Source organism: Amblyomma americanum, chromosome 5 (genome assembly GCF_052857255.1).
Source record: "Amblyomma americanum isolate KBUSLIRL-KWMA chromosome 5, ASM5285725v1, whole genome shotgun sequence".
In the NCBI taxonomy this organism is placed as follows: domain Eukaryota; kingdom Metazoa; phylum Arthropoda; class Arachnida; order Ixodida; family Ixodidae; genus Amblyomma; species Amblyomma americanum.
The window spans coordinates 188,531,814-188,553,418 of NC_135501.1; the positions used below are offsets into that span (position 1 = coordinate 188,531,814).

At 44.7% G+C, this 21,605-nt stretch overlaps 2 protein-coding genes across 10 annotated transcripts in view; one reads left to right on the top strand and one right to left on the bottom strand.

Annotated features, from left to right (window-relative positions):
* The first annotated feature begins 62 nt into the window (after window positions 1-62).
* Window positions 63-9,265, top strand: LOC144133252 (DNA mismatch repair protein Mlh3-like). Of its 3 annotated transcripts, none has more exons than XM_077666173.1 (12): window positions 65-168; window positions 290-595; window positions 693-3,940; window positions 4,012-4,128; window positions 5,343-5,416; window positions 5,525-5,629; window positions 5,723-5,792; window positions 5,877-5,948; window positions 6,290-6,540; window positions 8,064-8,166; window positions 8,259-8,410; window positions 9,063-9,265. In XM_077666173.1, exons 2-12 carry the CDS (start codon window positions 378-380, stop codon window positions 9,150-9,152), a joined length of 4,500 nt encoding a protein of 1,499 aa, XP_077522299.1. In that variant the 5' UTR covers window positions 65-168; window positions 290-377; the 3' UTR covers window positions 9,153-9,265. The 3 variants fall into 3 exon arrangements, with proteins under 3 accessions (XP_077522297.1, XP_077522299.1, XP_077522298.1); XM_077666172.1 differs by having other exon boundaries at window positions 82-168; window positions 258-595; XM_077666171.1 differs by having other exon boundaries at window positions 63-595.
* Window positions 9,266-9,458: 193 nt separating this feature from the next.
* gek (serine/threonine-protein kinase gek) overlaps window positions 9,459-21,605 on the bottom strand; it is a 127,516-nt gene continuing 115,369 nt past the window's right edge. For all 7 annotated transcript variants that reach the window (XM_077666170.1, XM_077666169.1, XM_077666168.1 and 4 more), the window contains 8 exons: window positions 20,536-20,640; window positions 20,369-20,449; window positions 19,491-19,588; window positions 18,289-18,554; window positions 17,428-17,527; window positions 17,056-17,119; window positions 16,484-16,626; window positions 9,459-13,161 (listed from right to left, as the gene is read on the bottom strand). In XM_077666170.1, the coding sequence (XP_077522296.1) occupies window positions 13,012-13,161; window positions 16,484-16,626; window positions 17,056-17,119; window positions 17,428-17,527; window positions 18,289-18,554; window positions 19,491-19,588; window positions 20,369-20,449; window positions 20,536-20,640 (1,007 nt within the window). In that variant the 3' untranslated portion in view covers window positions 9,459-13,011. The remainder of the gene's footprint in view (window positions 13,162-16,483; window positions 16,627-17,055; window positions 17,120-17,427; window positions 17,528-18,288; window positions 18,555-19,490; window positions 19,589-20,368; window positions 20,450-20,535; window positions 20,641-21,605) is intronic.

Here is a 21,605-nt window from a genome sequence, read left to right on the forward strand (position 1 = left end):
AGTTGAATCAACTTTTCTTCTGCGCATGTGCCAACGTTTGTCGGTGGCGTCCTCTGATGAGTGCACTTGAAATCAAGCGTTACAGATGGCGCCTGTTGATGTAAACAAAACGGCGCGTATGGCATGGCGTTCGGCATGGATTAGCCAGTGCAGTTTAGCGACTGAAAGGTATGCGTGTGAAAACCATTAATTGCTTTAAGCGTAAAGTTACATTCATGGCATTAAAGGCCGCACGTACGGATGTGTATATGCTTCAGGCTTACCGCGTTCCTTCGTCACGAAAAACCAGTTCGACGACGGCAAGTCTCAAGGTTTCGTGATAAGTGTGTTCAAGTGTGCTTGTAAACATCACATCACTCTTCTCCGAGCACTACAACATGGAGCTGAAAGCCCTGCCTGCGGAAGTTATCCACAAGCTCAGGTCAGGAGTGGCGATCGTGAGCCTGGCGCACTGTATGGAGGAACTTGTCCTGAATGCATTAGACGCCGGTGCAACATGCATCGCCGTTCGTCTAAATATGCATTACCATAAAGTCCAAGTCGTCGATAATGGCCACGGAATGCCGGCAGATCAACTGGAAAAGTGTGGAGAAAGGTAAACATTGTCTGGCCCAAGTTTCTGTTCTGTGCATGCCTCTGGCAATAAATATAGGTCATCATTCATCATCTGTTCTGATTGTTTCTGTTTTCAGGTACTGCACTAGCAAATGTCGAACTCTTCGCGATTTAGACAACCCAAAGTATTATGGATACCGCGGGGAAGCAATTTCGAGCATTGTGGAAATGTCCGGACTTGTGCAGATTGAGTCCAAGTCATCCACCTGTGCCCAGTCGTGGTGCAAAACATTTTCCCTAGGGAAACTCCGAGATCTTGCACCGTCCGCCACTAACAGACCTAGCGTCGGAACTACGGTCACAATTTTAGACTTCATGTACAACTTGCCTGTGAGGAGAGGTAGCGTTTCCGAAGCAATCGACTTCGAGTTCTGCCTCCAGCACCTCGAAGGCATCGCTCTGAGCCATCCAGAAGTGTCGTTCACTTTGCGCAATGACGTCACCGGCGAAAAGCATTTTCAAACACACAAGACGAATTCCGTGCTTGATATTTTTGCTCAGTTATTCGGGGCTCGCAAAGCGGCGACACTAAAGCAAGCTTCCTTGAAGAAGAAAAGGTTTGCTCTAGAAGCATACATCAGCCTTGAAGGACACACAACAAAACAGCTCCAGTTTGTGTACCTCAACAAGCGCCTTTTGCTTAAAACTAGAATCCACAAGCTTGTTCATAATGTCATCAAAAAATATGTGCTCGGCTTTCAAACAAAATCCACACAGCTTCCTGGAAGCCCAAGCAAACAGAGAAACAAACAGCCTGTGTTTGTAATCTTTGTAAACTGTTCCTCAAGAACTTTTGACATTACATACGAACCACAGAAAACTTTTGTGGAGTTTACTGATTGGGACGAAGTGACCAAGATGTTTGAGCAGCTCTTAAATGGCTTCTTACGTGAGCATGGGGTGATAAACCACAACTTCGTAATCAGTGGCGAGTTGGTGTTCTCACAGAAAACATCGCCAGAATGCGAGGCATTAGCAAGAGCAGATTTAAACATCAATGTCGAAGAAGTCCCAAATGTCCTGGTTTCAATGAAAGTGTGCAGAAAAGGGCCCCATGATGCTACAGTATCTGTTGAAGAGCAATGCAACGCAGAGCAGGAGGTCTGCACTCCTGCAGAGCATTCGACCAATAAGAGATTATCAGCACATGGCAACGAGCCACCAGTGCAAGGTGTGGATGGAAAGGCAAGCTTGTCAAAAGACAGCAATAGAGAAGTCCGCAATCCAAAAGTTGCAATTGCCTTGCCACCTTCCTTCTCACTTTCTGCAAATAAGAGGTCCAGACTGTGCGTACAAGATAAGGACTCACTTTTTGACATTAGCCAGAAATTTAGGTTCTCACGGCGAGGCAAGGCCAGAGGGACATGCCCTGAACAGAAAAGTAGTACTAATGCAGCACTACATCATGTGCACAAGGATCACACTGTAATCAAACGCACTCGTCAACAAAATAATCTGAAAAAGAAGAAAACTGTAGCATCATCAGAGCAAGTGGACAAACCACAGCACCTCATTCATGAAAAACCCAGCTGTCCTAAGGGGCTGACTTCCCACATGTTAGAGAAAATGCCACACCAAGAAAAAGATGCACCTGTGGTTCAAGGTTTGGAAAAGCCTACAGAGCCAGTTGCAGAACCTTCAACCACCAGTGAAAGGCCCAGGAGAAAGCAACATGGTGAGGACAGTTCAGAAGGAACCAGTGGCAATGCTCGTGATAATTCAGTGCCTATCATATTAAATAAAGCACCATGTCACAGCTATCATCCAAGTGAAATTCAAGCAAAACCTTCAACCTGCAGAGGTTCCAGCAGAAAGCACCATAATGAGGACTGTTCAGTAGTAACCTGTGACAATGCTTCCACACCCAATAAATCAGTGCCTGTAATTTTGAGTAAAGCACCATGTCATGCCTATCATACAAGCGAAATTAGTGATTCTCGGGTGCCACTGCGGCACACTGTCTTTGCCCAGCCAACACCTCTGGCTACAAAGCTGCGCAGAAGAATGAAGGCGTGTCCTCCTCCTGCTGAGGCCATGAGTACATGCATCTATGATACATCCTCTTACTTTTCTGGTTCAAACATGCCATCACCAGAAGAGGGTAGCTGGTCAAAACTGGCCCGCTGCTGTCCAACTAGTGAATCGTTCATGCAGACAGCAAGCAATAGATGCCTGTGTTTACAGGTGATGAAGCCCTGCCCCGTGCATCATGTGGATGTTCCATCTAACAAGGTGGTTAGACCTACTCAGCCAACATTCCACCATGGTCAGCAAAAAGCCTTGCATGAGTCAGAACACTTGGCTTGCCATGCCGTAAAGTTAACACCTCAACCATCATTACCATTGCCTTTCACGTGCATACAGTATGCGGAATCTTTTACAACCTCTGAACATCAAGGCAGAGGGAGTAACCACGTGGTTACGAGTTCGGGAAATTGTATAGAAGGGTGCGTGCCAGGAACGATGGTATCAGTACCTTCTGCATACATGCAAAACACTGAATCTTGCAGTACACTTGAAGGTCAAAGCAAAGAGGCGATGGAGTTTGTGGAAAGTACACAGCCCTTTGCTCTCAACTTGGAAACTAATGACGAGCCTGCTGACACAGAGTTAGCTTCACAGAGCGATTCTGTCTTAGGAATAGACATCACGAGCTCCAGTAATGGATTTTCTCCCAGTATGATGAGTGAAGACGAGCCTGCAGGTGTTGATCATGCAATGCCAGCACTGATACCAAACTGTGTCAACAATGGTCCAAAAGACAGGCCTGTTCCAAGCACCGCCAGGAGATACTTTTCACTCGGCCAACTGAATTTGACTCTGAACAACAGACCCCGTGTTGATCAGGAGGACGTCAAGCGCAGCCCTTTCTCCAAAAATGTACAAAGTGTCACACCTGTGCAGGCAACACTTTCAAGGACATCGCCTGTTGCCTATGTAGCACAACCTTCTGCGGGAAATAATAGCTCTTCGAGCACCGAGATTGCTGAATACGAACTTGGTGGTCTCACACAGCCATCACCAAGGGAGAGTCAGCTGCAGCAGTCGGGTAACAGCCACGGAGAACCTGATGCAATTGACATTTCTACTGTACAGCAACAAGTGAGTGATCCCATAGAGGGTACCTGTGTCGATGTGGAAGACCAACCTGGCATTGTGGATGGACCAGGCAATGTGGGCGATAATACCGCCACCGTTGAGTTCTACCCTGGTGACTGGGCATCATGTGTAGATCCTATGACAGGGGAGAAGGTGTTTATCAACATGACTTCTGGAAACTCGTGCTTCACCTTGCCGCCTCTTTGCCTCGAACCGGATGCTCCTGGTAAGAAGCAATGTTGTTGGTTGTTTGCAGTGCCTTAGTCTTCCATGCTTACACTCTGTTATTTGACGCAGTGGCCGAGCCTCCGAACGTCACTTCACTAAGAACTTCTTTCCTGGCTCCTGCTCCATCTGTACCTCAGTTCTTGCCAAGGCCGCAGGACGAGCGAACAAGATTTGGATGTACACCAGGTACGATATCTAATGCAGACTGTGCTTTACGTCTTCTAAGGGGGCCAGTTTCAATTAGTATAAGTTGTCTCAAACGGAGGACAGAGCCATGCTGTTCCAAGCATGAAACAGCTTCCCAACAAGGTCTTTTTCACTGTCGTATTATAAAAATTACGGGACAGTCAGACATCTGATGTGACAATGCTGTGGAAGCAGTTGGATTTACCCTGAGCAATCAATTTGATGCTTTTACTCTACGCTGAGCCTCCACACACGTGACTGAATTTTTATGGAGGGTGAGGGTGGGCGAGGTTGGAGTGAGGAGGTGGATCAAGGGTGGCGAAGAATGTTGGGCAGCTCCCTAGCTAGGGGTATGCAGTGGGAAGGTGGCTTGTGTGTGGTGCTGCCACCGCGGAGGCTTTGGCCACCCAGATCGACATTTTTCGCAGTGTGACAGTTGTATTGCTCCTGCAGTAACAGAAGACAAAATAGTAAAATGAGAACAAAACCTCCTGCATTCAGTTTTTCATTCATGCTGAACTGAGAGAAGTTGTGGCTGTGGCATGCGTAGCAATTGTCAACATGCCCATGTTTCATAACAGGCTGTGCGATATCACAGTCTACGAACTGCCAAGCACTGCTGCACTTGCAGTTCATGCTGTCCCAGTGACCAGAGCAGCTGCTGCAGCTGTAGGTAACTAGACACCCGGTTTGCTTTTGGCACTGTCAGAAATAATTTTTAGCAATGAAAAAAGGAGACAAGGATGTGATGGAACTGGTGCTAACGTTCTTATTCGAGGACACATTGAGAGCTTCAGTACAGATGGTGTAAAGAAGACCAGTAAAAACAGACGTGCATCATCCAACTACTCTTAAAATTTGTCATCCTTTCCTATGCAAAAGCGCAGAAAACTCACCAACACATTTAAAGACCCCCCCCCGTTTTGCATATATTGCCTGTAGCACTTCCCAAACCCCAATGTAGTTGCCTTGCTTCAAAGTTTATGTATTTAAATCGGGGCAACTCATGCAATCCTTCAAACAAAGCAGCGTATTTGATCTAGTTTAATTGTTGATCGAAAATTCGAGCACGAGATTGATCACAACGTTTTTCAGAAATTTGTCCGTGTGCTTTTCGCAACACAAGAAATTCTTTCAGGCGGAATAAACTAACTAGTTCAGGGTCGTGTTTTAGTTTTTCTTTCCGTTCTTTTTTTCTTCCATCCACAACAAAGATCCTGAGCAAGCGGATGTTGCAGACATGGTTCGTGTGTGGAACAACCCCGTGTTTGCCTGCAACACTGGCCAGGTCAGCTCCAGAACCCACAAGCAGTTTAAATGTCAGGCTTTTCATGGAGTTTACGCATCTTGAATTTATGTTTGTGCTGATGAATTTCCCTGTTCCTTTGGCACCAAGGACATTGCAAATGGTGGACTGCTATCCAAGGAGAATTGTACAGCTGCGCTCTACAAGATCACGCAGCTGTACAAGTTCACAAAGGAAATGCTGGCTTACGTCAAGGTACGTGCGGAACATTTCGCAGCTTGTATGCTGTTGCTACAGGCATGCTTATTTCCGTGCACAATGCATGCTCCACCATTGTGTTGCTTTCAGGTTATAGGCCAGGTGGATGCAAAGTTCATTGCCTGCCTCATGCCTCTTTCTCACAACGGGGTTGTGCAGGGTGAGGTTCTCTTCGCAAGTACTCCGTACTGTAAGAACACTCTTGTTGATTACGATTAATGACGAATTTTCATTCTCTTTCCAGAAGAGAGCTTGGTAGTGCTTTTTGACCAACACGCAGCCCACGAGAGGGTTCGGCTTGAGTGGCTTTTAGAAAGTAAGTAAAGAGCTAACAATCTCTTTGCAAGCCGTACCAGTGCAAGAGAATATATCTTACTATCGTTTACATCTGTTGCTGTCGCACTGTGCACATATTTGTTTATATTGCTGCTGTTGTACTTTGCAAGTAATGCTTTGCAAAGCAGCTTTTTGTTCATTACTGTTCTCCAATGGGATGACGTTGCAACTGTTAGCCTTGTACTTTCTGTTCAAGGTAAAGGAATGCTGGTAACTTGACACGGAGGTATTATTGCACGCAGTTAACCTACTCCTGCAGCTGATATTACCTCTGGCATATTCTCAAAGTACCTGCATTGTTTGTCTCTTGGACTGCGCCAGACCAGTATGAAGCAAGGGGGCAAGCAAAGTGTGTTCGATCCTCGAGCCTGAAGACCGAGCTGACCGTGGCTCTGGAACCCAACACCCTGCGACGAGCAGCATTGTGCGAGAAGGAAATGCGCAGGTTGGGTATCCACTACACTGTGCACGACTGTTGCCTGTCATTCACACGTCTGCCGGTCTGCCTTCTGGAGAGAGAGGAAGGCGAACAGCGGGCTGGCAGACCATCCACTCTTGCATCTCGCATGGAGGTCAGTCATTAATCTTTTTCAGTTTCCATTTGTACGCATTCTGTGTGCCTAGTAAAAAGCTTTGGACAGTTATTTAGTGAAGTTAATGGTCAGGGAACAAAAATGAGTTGTGTACTGGTATCCTAGTCGAAATGAATAATAAGAAATTGGCATGGGCAGAGCATGTAATGCAAAGGCAAGATTATCGATGGGCCCTTAAGGTATTGGAGTGGACTCTAATTGAGTGCAAGCATAACAGGAGGCATCAGAGAATCAAGTGGGCGGATAAGCTTAGTATGTGTGCAGGGATAAGGTAGATGCATCTGGCATAGGACAGGGTTAATTGGAGGGATATAAGAGAGGCCTTCGTCCTGCAGTGGATGTAGTTATGTTAATGATGATGAGTTCATTTACAAGCAAATTTGTGTTAGCACCGAATAATATTACAAGTTAGTAACAAGCACACTTGAATAAGCAAAATTTTGTGGAAAGCATGGTGGAACTTCTATCCGTGGAAGCGTTGCTTGGCTGGCCAGTGCACAACAGCTAACCAATAAGGAAAGAGAACGAGATAACAGTGCAGTCATCAAAGGAAACCGTTCAGCATAAAGCACAGGTGCACAACGTAAGATTCCATGAATTGTGCCTTGATTCTGCTGGAGGTTTGAGAAAAATTTGTGTAATACCATGTGTTGTTAAGAGGTTCGGTTTGGTTTGGTTTATGGGCGTTTAACGTCCCAAAGCGACTCGGGCTATGAGAGACGCCGTAGTGAAGGGCTCCGGAAATTTCGACCACCTGGGGTTCTTTAACGTGCATTGACATCGCACAGTACACAGGCCTCTAGAATTTCGCCTCCATCAAAATTCGACCGTCGCGGCCGGGATCGAACCCGCGTCTTTCAGGCCAGCAGCCGAGCACCATAACCACTTAGCCACCGCGGCGGCGTTAAGAGGTTCGACTGATGCTGTTTCTGTAAGGGCTGTGATGTTGGTAGATTTCAAATGCTTCACAACATTGCTTTGCTATGCAGCAGCTTCCAGTTGAGTGACAGGCTAGCTGCATTGTAGGGTTTAGCAGTGGGCTTTCACCTGTGCTGGTCTTATTGCATGCGCTGCAATGTGCTTAGAAAGTTGTCTTTGTTTTGTCCTTGCATGAGAATATGCAGAAATGAACGGGGGAATCTTTCACTCATCAAATAAGGTGCTTCTGATCTCATTTGCCATTCAGAGTTTCTCCTGAAAGACTCGAACTGCAAAAAAGCTTTCATAACGGCTGTGGCATGGTGAAACTCGTGATGTAGCTGGAGAAACTAAACTACTAAGCAAGTGATTAAAATTCTTCATGTTGTTACTCTGCTCACAAGTACTTGTTGCAATCAAGATCATCATGTGCCCTTTTGGACTGTTTCATGTTTGTGTGCGTGCATGTGCTGCGTTTTCAAGTGCCACAAACAGAAAATATTCACAGAAAAACGCAGAGAACTTTCCCAGAACTTTGTATGCTGTTAGCCGCTTGTTTCATCACCTCACCTTTCCCCCTGCAGGAGCTTGTCCGAGACCACACGGAAACACTGCTGGGCACAAGGCATAGCGCCATCGCTTTGCCGAAGTTCTTGATGGACGTCCTCAGCTCTCAGGCATGCCACGGTATTGGGAACACTTATGAACCATTGACTGAAGCGTGAGCTGTGCATGGGAGTCTCATGTGTGAAAGGAATTTGGGTGGTTTCTCTCTGCAGGCGCCATTAGGTTTGGCAGTGTTCTGGAGAAGCACGAGTGCGTCAAGATTCTGAAAGCTCTGTCCAAGTGTAGACTGCCTTTCCAGTGCGCCCACGGGAGGCCATCTCTTACGCCAATTGTGGACCTGCGATTCCTGCCTTCCGAGGAAAAGGTTTCTGTGTCTTCATTGGTGCTCGTATTTGTTTACAAACTTAAGTATTTACATTGCCGCTTTCCTGGAGGCTATGCAATACACAGGGTCTCCTAATTAAGAACAGCAGTGCACACATCAAGGTCATGGTACTGCTACCCAAGCAACACAAAATATTAATTGCATCTGGAAGTGCACTCAAGAGCTGAAACATTAACACGTCCCTTATGCAGCAGCTGCAAGGCCTACATGGAGATTTAGCACGCACTTTTGTAGCAGTAAGGTGAGCAAATGGTTAAAGTAGAAACACATTCACATTTTTCTGTTTACTAATATGCGATACTCAATGCACAACACCTTGCGCAGAAAGCTAGGCGGAAATTTTTGCCACAGACAAAATTAACCAAACATCATTTTTGAGTCGCTGCAGATAAAGTGCACTCGTTTCACTTTAGCTACAGGACATGAATATACAGAGGCGATCACGGAAATTTATTCGACTAAATTTTTATCTGCCATTAAATACGTCAATATACTGCACGCTGTGCCATAGCACAAGGTGGAATAATTTGAAAACCATCTCTTGACCACTGTTTTTAACCTTCTTGATGAAGCGAGGCTTGGGTCATTACTGACAGTGGATTTTTTTCTCACCTTCCTTTTTTCAACCCAGGGTCAGCAAAGGCCTAACCTGGCTGGTTTACACGCAAGACTCAAAGGGAATGGTAACAATGGAGAGACGACGACAGTGAGCACTGGCTAAGTGAAAAGAGTTCATTTTGAAAAAAATCAAAAAGTGGCTGTTGTGGTGAACAGATTGCGACTGTGAGCACCGTAAAGTCTTTAAATTGTGTAAATAAAAGCTTTCGAAATTTATGCTAGTACTAAAACACACAACTCTACCCAGAAATTCTGGGGGCAGGAAAACAAAAATAAATATGCTTCACTAAGCACCGAGATATGGTTTTTGCACTCGCTCCAACACAAAACGCACACTTTGGACGTTGCACTCCCGTCTGCTGTACGCGTTGCTTAAACATTTGGAAAAAAAAGCACGCAACGACACAAGTAAAAAGAGAACCATACTTGGTTTTACTACTCTCATCGTATGTTTTACACTTATGTACACTCATGTTTGTGAATTGGCAATTTCTACCAACAGAGCAGGCAGCAATGCGTTCCTTATACAACCAGCAGCAGAGGAATATGGAAATGCACGCAGAGAGGGATAAAAGGCAAGCAGAGAGAAGATTTTTCCATCCTGTGAGTTGGCTGCAGTTGCTCACATCCTCGCGGCTTTGGTCGTTCAAAGCCAGAGGCTGCATGGCGCACGAGTACACAAACACGCATAATTAGACACCCTGGCCAAGATCATCGAGTCTCATGATTGAATGACCCTTTTGCGTCGTCCTACATGAATCGCAGCAACCCCTCCTGTGTCACATAGCACCCACTGCACCAACAGTGCTAGCATATTTTGTACTCTGTAAAAACCAAAATACAAACACAAGTTCTCCAACAAAGCGGAGGAGGGCCTCCCAAATGTACATGTCATTCTTTTTTTCTTTAAAGCAGGCCTAAGTTTATATACGAGTACTCAATAAACAACTCTGCTCCCGTATTATTATGAGGGGGCAGGCATGCGGCATTGTACAGCTCACTCTTCAGGCTCCTCTGAGGCTGCGGTCATGAAATAAATTAAACAACTCTTTTCTGAAGCTATACAACATGCACTTATTGCCGTTCACCGGCGCCCGTGCTTGTCATTCCTGTTGTCATCAGGCATGAACCGTTGCTGAGATTACGTCGATTGTCCCAGTACAGAACATCGTGTGTGAGCAACGGGATCTTAAATATGACAGCAAGGTTCGTAAGAGAAAAAGTGCAAAGATATTACATTAGCTAAGCACACTGGCAAACAAAGGGAAATGTGCTCTTGACAGCAAATGCAGCTCAAAGCAGCAGTCACGGCAAGTAAGAGCAGTCGTGGTGAGTAACCAACGCTGACATGGTCCATGGCCACTCAAGCATACCTACTTAAAGCAGTGGATTGATCTGCCAACTATTAGCCTATAAAACTGTGGTCTTTTTTGCAAATTTTCTTGGAGTTTCATGTTAGAGTACAAATTGCAAATTGAAGAATGCGCATATCCCTGAAAACTGGAATCGTCTGCTCTCAATGCAGTATACATTTTTTTTCTTTTGTCCGAAGCTATGCTATGAGTGCAACTAGCGACAACCGCAAAAGCAAATATTCAGCAGTTGCATGCTCTACATTGGCAGTACTTCAAGAAAGAGCAAACGTTGCGGGGTTAGGATAATGTTAAAAAAAACTACAAGCATGAAAAACACTTGGATACCTTTCCCGTTTTGGCAACAAGCATCTGTGGCAGCAAATGATTGTACTCGATAGACGGAGCGCAGTAGACAGTCAGAGGAAATCAAAACATGCCCTTGTCCCTGACAGATTACACAAGAAGACTGCATTCCGGTGCTGTTAACAAAACAACTCCAGTGCCACATCGTTGCACCACGATGTACAGAGTTCGAAGGGAGAGCATTCGTTTTAACAATGCTAGTTATGCAATGAAATATTTTAGCTTTGACAAAAGCAGTCAAAGATTGGGAGTCTCTTTCTCATTTTTAAAATCAAAGGATTCACATGACTCCTGCAAGTCCCATGTCTGCTCCACTTCAATGTTACTCTTTTCTGTTGAAAAAAAAAAAATCTGTGAATAGCAGTAAAGTGCCCTGTGCACGAACCATAGCACAGAACAAAGCCGAACCACGATAATCCTGTCACCCTGGGAACAATGCCGGTTTCTGTTGCCAGTAGCTGTCACCCAAACAAAAATGCAAAGCACAGCAAATGCCGTGCGCAAGCTTTCAGTAGACGTTCGTGCCACACACATCGGTCAAACCATTTCTGTTGTGTCGTTCCATTTACAAATTCACTGCTTCCACAAGTAAAGCCTATAATAGAATAGAACAAACAATTCCACATTATAAGCCTGCAGCTTCTATTTTCAAACTCTGGTAAAAGTGTTTACACTTCATAAAGAGCACACTCATTGCTTCTTGTGCTGCTTTTTGATCAGTGCATGGCAACACGTCAAGCTAGAAGTCTTTTTTTTTTTTTTTCACAGTGACAGCTTCAGCAAAACATCTCTATAACAAGTTAAAAAAAAGAATCACAAAAGATATGTTGCCAATGGAGCAACTAAATACCCGTCTCAAGTACGCATAAGCAGTTGCACATGGAACACGAAGGCGTGCCACGAGGTGCAATTCAACGGGCATGAAACCGTTCTCTTTGCATTCCCAGCCATTGGTATGCCACACGCTACCGAGCTCTTTGCTTTCCACAGCATGGCCAGATGTATTGCACATGCCATGGGGCAGCCTATAAATGTGGCTTGAACATTACATGGCCAAGATATTTTCTATACGCCCCCTTACAGGCAGCCAGCAATGCTCAAGTCATCCGAGGTCGGCACGAATGACTAGGAGAGCAAGTGAACCCCGGTTCAGAACTGATTCACCTTTTACTGATGTCGTCAAACAAAAATAATAATAATAATAATAATTTCTGCTTTTTCACATAAACTCTGCAAATAGATCGAAGCAGAAGAGAAATGCCATCGTATATTTTTAGAGCAGAATACGCTAATAAAGGCTCTATACACTGATGCCACCAACAGAGGAACTTAATAAAGACATGCTGCACTTTGAGTGCGCACTGCACGCACTGTGGGTGCCAAGTTCATTTATACAGAAAAATGTTGCCCAGCGCCCCAGGCAAGGTGCATGGTAATACATTCAACTCTGAATCAGATGAGAAACCTCTGCTTACACAGCAGTGCAAACGCAATCCTGAAAGACTTAGTAGGGTTTCCCTGTAGCCTGAGCACAACACTGTCAGTGCTAGCAACATTTCAAATCCTGAAAGAACCGAATCTTCCAGTAACGATCACATACTTAAAACAGGCAAGATGCTCGCGTTGAGCCACTGAAGAAAGCGCGTCTCATCTCTTAGCCACACGAACTTCCACGCCCACGTCACACTCCAGCCTTGTCTCAGGCAGTGCGACGGTCTTTCCTGAATGTGAATACTACTTGTGACACAAGGCACTCAGCACTGTGAAACAATGCTGAGCTTCAATCACACACTTGTGCGTCTGTGACGCATGTCAGCTCTTCATCTCCTAGTGGGCCTGTCCACGGACAATGCAAAATTGTTTGCCAGCCACACCAAGTACAGTTTGGTAGTTGCTATGAGCACCACTAGGTAGAGTGAATGTTCAGTCCTGCCAGCAACTGTATGCCGAATACGGCCAACACTTTTTACACACAGCAGGTCCACTTGCGACATACATGGGGACCTGCATCTTGGTGCGCACAGTTGCTGACCAACGACAGACCTCAGTGACCGTTACCTGCTGAGTTTTGTCACCTGAGCAAAAACAAAAAAAAATTGAAAATCTCCAGCAGTGCCAGCTAATTTTTCGTTTTTCCTCGCCATCAACTGGCTCATAGGCACCCATATTACAGTGGAAACAGAACCAACAAAAGACGCTGACAGCAACATAATTGGCTGAACAATGATGACCACAGCAGGAACCTTAGCTCTGGGACTCGTAGCTTGAAGAGAACTGCTCACGCGTATCTTCCAGTCCCAGGCCCAGGTCGACAGGGCTGGGAGGGCTACTCAGGTTGGAGCTGTTGTTGGACGCGATCGAGTGGCGTGGGCTTGCCTGCTGTCCCCTTGAGTCCTGTCGTAATCGGACATTTGCAAAGAGAGAAATAAATAACACATACAGTGAGATGATAAAGAATGCTGGCTTGCATCACAGCCAACAAAAGTGCTCCCATGCTTAAAAAAAAAAAAAAAAACTCTCCAACAGTTACCACACTCGTGTAAACGACATTCAGCAACTGCTCAGAGGTGCGAAAGGCGCAAGCATTAGTTTGCACCACTGTGCACAGAGGATGCCACAAATCCTTAGTGTGAGGAACGGCACCATTTCCCGTTCCTCCTTGTTTTTGCTCCGTGTTACATGGGCGATGCTGCAGAACTGGAATATGTGCATTTGACAGCTGTCGCTGAGGAACCTGCAGCAACGCCATGATCGTGACCCGCTCATCCACAACTGCATGCTCATGAGTCCATTTAACTTTTGCATCGATTTCTCAGTACTACTTTCGTGATGAAACCATGCATTATCATCACTGTGACTGATACTAGCATTGTACCGCTTTTTTGTCTACATCATTAAAACAAACAAAGGAAATCTACTGCACATCAGCGCAACATATGAAAACTTTGCCTCAGCAGCTGTGCATATTGTCCGGGCACTGACAATAAATACAATGAAATGAACAGAACTGCTGAATATATGCTCCATATAGCTGCACACATCACAGGAACACAGCATGACAATTAGTGATAGATGCTTCGATATGCCACTCTTTTGTGAAGCTTATGTGAGCTGTCTAAGTAACTGATGTATACAGTAAAAGCTTGTTAAATTGACCATCAAGTTACTGATAAAAATGCTCGAATTACCAAACGACACCGAAATAACTCGCAAGAACCGCTTGCACCACGATAAATTTATTTGGTGAAAGACTGGAGAATGGTCACCTGCTTTTCGGATGAGAGCGGAGCAACGACAACTATATTTCATATTTGCATCAATGTGCTTTTATTGCATGCACACTTTCGTGAACATCGAAGCACGGCTGCTAATAAATGGTGAGGAGCGGTGCCTCCTACAAGCGGCTGCCCCGAGTGTGAGGAGGCCTCACCGCACAAAGTGTGAACAACACTCGACTTGCACACAGTTTCGGCGCAATGTAAGAACCACATGTGTGGAAGCGAGGGAAACGCACAGTGCAGCCAATCATCACCTGAAACAGCGTGCAGCTGAGCTAGGTTGGCTGGCTGATGCACAGCCGATAGCCCCTCTTGCTGAGGGCTAGTGAGTAGCTCACAAAAGCAAAGCCGAAAGTGAGTGGTCATCCCCTTCTCGGAGACGAGACCGCCCATTTTTCGTCATGCTTATCATTGCGCGCACGTCAGATGTGCAGGGGCGACTCTGCGGCATGGAATTTGGGTTTTGAGTGGGGCTATTTTTACAACGGCTTGCCATGCTGGCCATGCCTGGGCAGCGCCTCCCTTTGGCAGCCCGTTCGAATTAACCGGAGCACGACATGTAACATCCGAATTAGCGAGCGTCCGACACCATAGCCTTACACGGGCCAGCAATTCGTGCCAGCAGTTCGAATTACCCGAATCTGCGAATTAACTGGGGTTGAAAGAATGAGATTTTATTGTAGCTGCAGGCAAAACACAGCCAGAATAGCCTTTCACAAACTGGTGCTTGTTGACTGACTTGTCTGCAGAGCAACTTAATGCAGTGCTATTTACACTGTGATGTATGTTTCAAAAAAAAAAAAGCAGAAATATGTTAGCACTGATACTGTAAACCAGTAAGCTCTGAGCATGTCTGCACAGGCACTGAGAAATGGTGATGCGTAATGAAGCAAACATCTTCCACAAAGGAAGACAAGGGATGGGGTATGCAATAAATATAATTAATGCAAGGTAAAATCACAGCCAAAAATCAGTGAAGCAGCACTACTGTATCAAAAATTAACTATACAAACAAGATGTCAGGTTTTTTCAGCCATTCCACAGTTGCTACTCAGTTCCGGAGTGCATCAGTTATGTCAGGAAAAAGAACAAACTCACTCGGTTTTCATGTGCTTTTCACGCAGCAAACATTTAGCATTCATTAAGGTGCAACCACGTCATGCAACTGTTGCAAAGCGCACCCACAGCAACCCCAGTGCAATCTCCATTGAAAGCAAGAGCAGACGTTGCGGAAGAACAATACTGCATGGGAAAAAAAAAAGATCTTTCATACATACCAACCCTTAAATTAAAGAAGAAAACAAAAGTTGTAAGTGCAGCAGTGCTGATTACAAAAGCAGAAATGGTACAAGCTGGCTATGAAATTTCACATGGATAAAAACAAAAAGTTTATATTTCCTTTTCATGCCACGTAGCTAAGACCAGCTGGCCCAATATTCAAGTAAAGATTATACCCTAGCTCAATTTATTATATGTTCAATAAACCAATTCGATTTAAAAAATGCAGTTAAAGAAGAATGTAACAAGTGAAAATCAGAACCATCCTCACCAACTCTCTAAACTTGCAAAGCCCCAACACCTACAATGCTAACGCTGTAAGAGCCTCAGCAAATGTTTACCATTTCAATGAAAGCTGCAAAAAGTTTTGGCATAACTCCAATGCCATACGCATGCATCTTCATCGCTTTCAAGCCACTAGCCAATATGCAATGCATAACTATGCAATACATAAAGAGTCATCTGTCGAATGTCAGCGTTGCTATACCTCCTCACCCAATGAGATGAACAGCCAACAAAAATGCTCCGCGAGGAATACAAGAAGAGAAACCACTGCCATGTTAAATACTATAGTAGCTTGCTATGGTTCGGCTTGGCATTCAATGCTGCGAGTTGTACTAGAGTGAACTTTAGATGTGCTTTCTTTGGACAAAATTATGGGCCACAAAGTGAGTTATGCGTGCAGGTTTAAGACAAAATTTTTTGACCATACTATGGAGCATGGAAACCATGCAGAAGAGTGTGTTTTTTTTTTTTTTCGAAGGTGTGTTGTATGAATGAAGTACTTTATTCCACAAGCCTCCCATCTCTCCATCTTTTACTGCTTCAAATTTTTGCTGGATAGTTTACCGCCCTGTAATGAAAACACCACCTCCAAATCTTCAGAGATTTTTGGGGAAAGAAAATGTGTCCATCGGAGGATACACATGCGGTCTTGTACCTTGGGACCTATCACTGTATCTTCTAGCAATTTCTTTTAGAATCACAAATAAACTTTCAACTTCAAATACAGTATAAACATCCTCTCATTGCTTGTAATGGCCCTTCATTGAAAGGCTACTGGCCTCATTTTTGTGAGATTTTAACGTGTGCCTTATTCTTTCAGCAAAGAAAAGAAAGCTAGATATCGCACAACTTCTGCCTCGTGCCACGCAACTCACATCATGTGTGGAGCCTTGTAGCATCGATCCATGTTCCTGCGAAGACAGTGATCCATCGGGTGATGCAGTCAGAGAGGATTTTGCTGTCCTGGGTACGGTGCCAGGAGCCAGAGGTGCTGGCCGCTTGGGCTGCAGTGGGACACCTGGAGTACAACCATGTGGTGGGTGGAAGACCCCAAATCAGCATGCACAAATATGAAACAGCAATAAAGAGTACAGGTTCTGACACACTAGTTGAAAGAGATGCATAGTTGTTATTTTCTGACATTGTGCATTTTTTTAGTCCACAAATACCGGGAGTTTCGATAACATTTACATTATTTTTGCTGAGCTCTGCTGGCTAACTTTTACATTACGGCAATCAAAGATTGCGATTACATTTCTGTCTGTAACAAGTGATGCACTCTTATTGTGTCTAGTTTCAAGTCAACTATTTGCGTCTTGTTTGTGCACAATAAGTTGTTTTATTTGTGTTTCACACCCTGTTCTAAAATAAAAAATTAAGCACAAATAAAAAAGCCAATGGGGTAAATGAAAAAAAAAAGTAAACAGATAAAAACTGATGTGACAACCTGGCGGCTTCACAGACTTGACCCACGCCCGTTTCTCTTCCATGGCAGCGACTCCTTGCACCGTCTGCGCGGAAAACAGCGAGCGATAATGCATACCAGTTTGCTAATATGCCACGCTATCGTATTTTAAAATCTGCAAGAAGTTAAACTGCGCATTTGCAGTCGGATTCTGCTTTCCCCCAGAGACGAAGGATGAGAATGGTTAATTAAAAATACAGATATGATGGAGCTAAGCCTCCCATCCTTAGCAAGTTCAACCCCGCCCCCCCCCCCCCCCCCTTCCCCCCAAAATATTAGTTTTCTTTTTTAATTTCTTCTCAGTGCATACTGGCACGCTAAGCACTTTATATAATGAGTGCAGGAATTTCTCACCGTAGGGAGATCAATGAGCTTCTGCAGCTCACTAGGACCCATGTGCTGGATGTGGTTGAAATTAGATGGTGCAGAGATCATCCTCGATCGCCGGTCGCCACTGGGAAAGAGACAAGCAAGGATTGGAGATTGCTCAGCATGTCACATTCTGTATGGCTGAAATGTAAGTGCCTGACTGCCGGCCCTCTGTAGAGACCTGGGCTTGTCCAGGCACGCGAACCCCCACTGACTGTCATAAATTCACGCATTGAACAGCACAAAAAGCACAATAAAGTGCCAATACCCTTTGCAATGTGATTCATTGCATGCAAAACAAAACTAAGTGTGACAGATTGTTAAAAAGAAATGTCACCAAAAAGCCTGGGAGGCAAGCAAGCGTTAAAATGCTTTGAAATACTGTTATCAGCGATCTCCTTTGCTCCTTTCAAGTTCTTGACATCATGGGTGGTTTCTACTGCATCAGAACAACTGCCGCTGGTGTCAGTGAAAAATAGAACACTGCTACCTCCAGTTTTTCTTTTTCCTTTTTGTGTGTGGAAAAAACAAAAATAAATATGAAAACGGTGCAAATGAAAACAACGAAATTTACACAAGACTAACCGGGCATCACTGGCACCGCATATGCCCTGTTGAGCGGGGCTTGTTCCCTGCACACCCAGTTTAAAAAGTTCAATTGGAAGTGGCCAAAGCATAACTCGAGCCAAGTGGTACCTTCAAAATGCTTTCCAATGGTTCCAAGTGTGTTTCAGCAACTTTCAATTCTAGCCGGCGAAGCAAGTAAAAGGGGATCGAATGTCTTGGCGAAAACGGAAGCTTCAACACACACATCACGGAGCTGGCTCGCAGTGAACCTGCACTCACCCCTTCTGCTTCTCGGCTTCCCGCACCGAGAACCTCCGCCTGGCCCGTGTCACCAGTGCAGCTGCCATGGAGGATGTGGACCCCCTGAGGGAAGGAGCCACGTGGGTCATGCCTCCGCCCATGCCGGTTCGGTGGGAGCCGGGCTCTGCTGGGCCGCATATGCGAACTGCCTGCTCTCTCCGGTGTATCGGGTGCATGTATATCACATGTGGCGCCTCCGTGGCAAGCGTGAAGCACACCTGTCCGTCACGGCACAGGGGCTTTGTCTGAAAAAGTGACAAAAACAAGACACATGAGGTGCCACACCCCTAAGTAGCTCAGAGTCGAGTCGGCTTCGATACGTTGGGTTTGAAATTAAAGTTTTTTGGTTGGAGATCTGCAGTTCATTATAAGTCTTCAAACCCAACCAGACAGGCAAATCTGTCGAAATGTTTAGTTTTCAGGCTAATATCAAGTACACCAGAGCAGTAGAGAATTGTCTGAGTTAAACCAGCAGTCCTCCCAAACACAAATCCATCAGCTGAAGTCCAGATTCATTGTTCATTAGTCCAAGTGACGATGGACACTTGATTACATGTGAGATATGCAAGAGTAGTAAAGAAAGAACTTTATTCATGTTTTCAATATACCTGAATGCATCCAATGTAACTTGACCATTTTATTACACGGTAAATACTGAAAGACTCACTGCAGCCACAGGTCTCGCCACGTCAAACATTAGCACAAGCAAACAAAGGTAACAAAATGGAGCATCTGCTTTTGTCACCCATTATAATCTGAATATGCGGCGTGCATCTTTTGTTTTCCAGGTCAATTCGAATGCAGCTCTGGCAGCCCCAAGTCAGAAATGTATCCTCATTCTTGGCAGCAAGCACCTAAGCCAACCGCTTCACCACTTGATTTGGATATTTCTATGCAACAACCCTGGTCCTCACTATCTTTTGAATGCCGAGCTGCCATCATTATTTGCAAAATGACTTGCCAATTCCCAGTGCAAAGGCAAAAACATTCCAGCATAATTTTGTTACTACCATTGTAGACAGCCGCACTGCAGCTAGGAAATTGCCTGCAAGTTGTTCACTATTCAAATATCTAAAACAAACAGGGACCAGCAGTGATTGGGGTTATGCAGTAGCAAAGTAATTATTGAAGAAAAAAAAGAAAAAAAAGTACAGCATGAGAATACACCACGCATGGCTTGCCTTTTTCAGGTTCATCGTCTGCACCCAGTCTCCAGACGTCACCTCAAACACGTCTACGTGGGACTCCATGTACACACAGAGGTACGAGTCAAAATAACCTGCGCATCACGTTGTTGCATCAGCACAGGCAACACCAAGGCCTCACCACAGAGAAACGAAAACTGACTGATTTAGTACACAGCACACACAGTATTGCAGTAAGGCTAATACAAATGAAAATTCCTCAAGAAACAGTGATTCTATGAACATGAGACGCAAACCGTAGAGTTGCCATGTGCTATGTAGTACTGAATTCGCTCAACAACACCTGTAAAACAGCATCTCGTGGCTCATTTCAGCCATAAGAGGACACGAAAGGCAAATACATACATCGTCCATTTGCTCCCATTTGCTGTCGTGAAGTTGATCTCAGCATTATTCGACGTAAATTTAGATGCATATTTGCAAAGAAAAAAATAACATCATGCGGCATCTTCAATAAAATCATTTGTTTTTCCCGCAGTCCCAATGCCATTAGCAACATTATCCATTACACTATGACAGGAACCCTGACAGGCTAATTCCAAATGGCACTTTTTGCAGTAGAAGCTGCACGCTTGGCTTGGCTTGGTTGTATATTAGCTTAGCCAGTGCCAAAGGCTGCTGACTTCAAGAAATGTAGAGTGGCTCATGCAAATTACAATGGAATCCCAAGGGTTTTTCCTATTCCTGCATCATATAAGCAAACTAACGCTCTAAAAAAAAGAACAGCCAAGACAACTAATAGCGTCCTTACATTCTGCGGTATACATGCACAATCAAAATTCAGTCAAGACCTTTTAAACCCTGAGGTAAGTGAAATATTTTAAAAATAGAGAGAAACAGTAACAACAACTCACTGACTGACAGAGGCACAGCGGAAAACATGACCTCCTTTTCACGGGTCTTCTTTCCCTGGCCGTTGACAAACACACCCAACTCTGGTGGGATGAAAACAAGGGTAATTAAGCACTGCGCGACTTTAACGCCCTGAAATGAACGCGGGCACCTCCCCCTCCGCACTTACGACTGAACACCAGCAGGTACTCGTTGTTCGGAAGCTCCACGGCCATAAAGGCATCCATGGGATTGTGATGGAGAAAAGACAGGTTGTTGTCTGGTTGGACCAAACCTGCAAGTGGTGTGGCACAGGAGTGAAAGAAAGAAAAGACACCTTTATAGAAGACTATACATTACATGCACCGTAACGGTCTTCATTTCCAAAGCTTTAAGGCTCTCAAGATTTCTAGCTGATTTTTAAAAAAAAATGAGAAAATGGCTGCTTGGCCTATTTTAACCAGGCACTGCAAAAGAATTCACTGTTTGTATCATTTAGCCAAGATCCAAGATAGGTGTTCACCGACTGAAGCATGGCTTTCTAAGACAGAAAATCATCATATCAGTATTTTCACTGAGAGAACATATGCTCAGAATAAAGCTGCCTATTTCAGCACTCCTTGATTCCACAGGGAAAGGAAAGAAAAGGGGGGGAGCAAGCACGTTTTAAATAACTGACAATTTCTTCCCTCCCTCCCACTGTGCACAGCTGACTGAGCTCAGACGCTCTAAAATTCCAGCACAACAATGCACAAGTGAAGACGAGTTCGTGAGGATGAGGAGATGGAACACCCTTTTTCTTCAATGAAAGAAGTAATTACTCATTAGCATCCACCTCAGCACAGCTGCACAGCCAAAAATGAAAGCTAAACATTATTTGCACAAACTTCTGAGGTTGAGCAGGAACTTGTTGTAGTCCAGGGTACAAGCATGAGACCCTCACCCTGTCCAGAGCATTTTTTTTTTTGTTCATCATCACTGGCTTATTATTATTAGTATTACCATTCCAAAGGCACAGATGTACAGGCATTGGTAGTATGATAAGGAAAATTTAGTTTGCATTCAGGAACCAAATTTACACTTAGTTCTGCACCAGACCTGAATAAGTATTCAATCCACACAAAAAAAAAATTGCTTGAAAAAAAAAACAGGGCTTCTCACTCGCACTGCGATCGAAGTCATTGGTTGCATGTTAATGTTCCTGTTTATATGGCCTATGTCTGATGTTTGTACACTACATTTCGATGTTTTGTGCTTTGT

Coding starts and splice junctions, on each gene's coding strand:
- LOC144133252 (XM_077666171.1), top strand. CDS start 378: ATGGAGCTGAAAGCCCTGCCTGCGGAAGTTATCCACAAGCTCAGGTCA. Junction 6,541..8,063: donor CTCTTGCATCTCGCATGGAG/GTCAGTCATTAA, acceptor TTCCCCCTGCAG/GAGCTTGTCCGAGACCACAC. Junction 8,167..8,258: donor CAGCTCTCAGGCATGCCACG/GTATTGGGAACA, acceptor TTCTCTCTGCAG/GCGCCATTAGGTTTGGCAGT.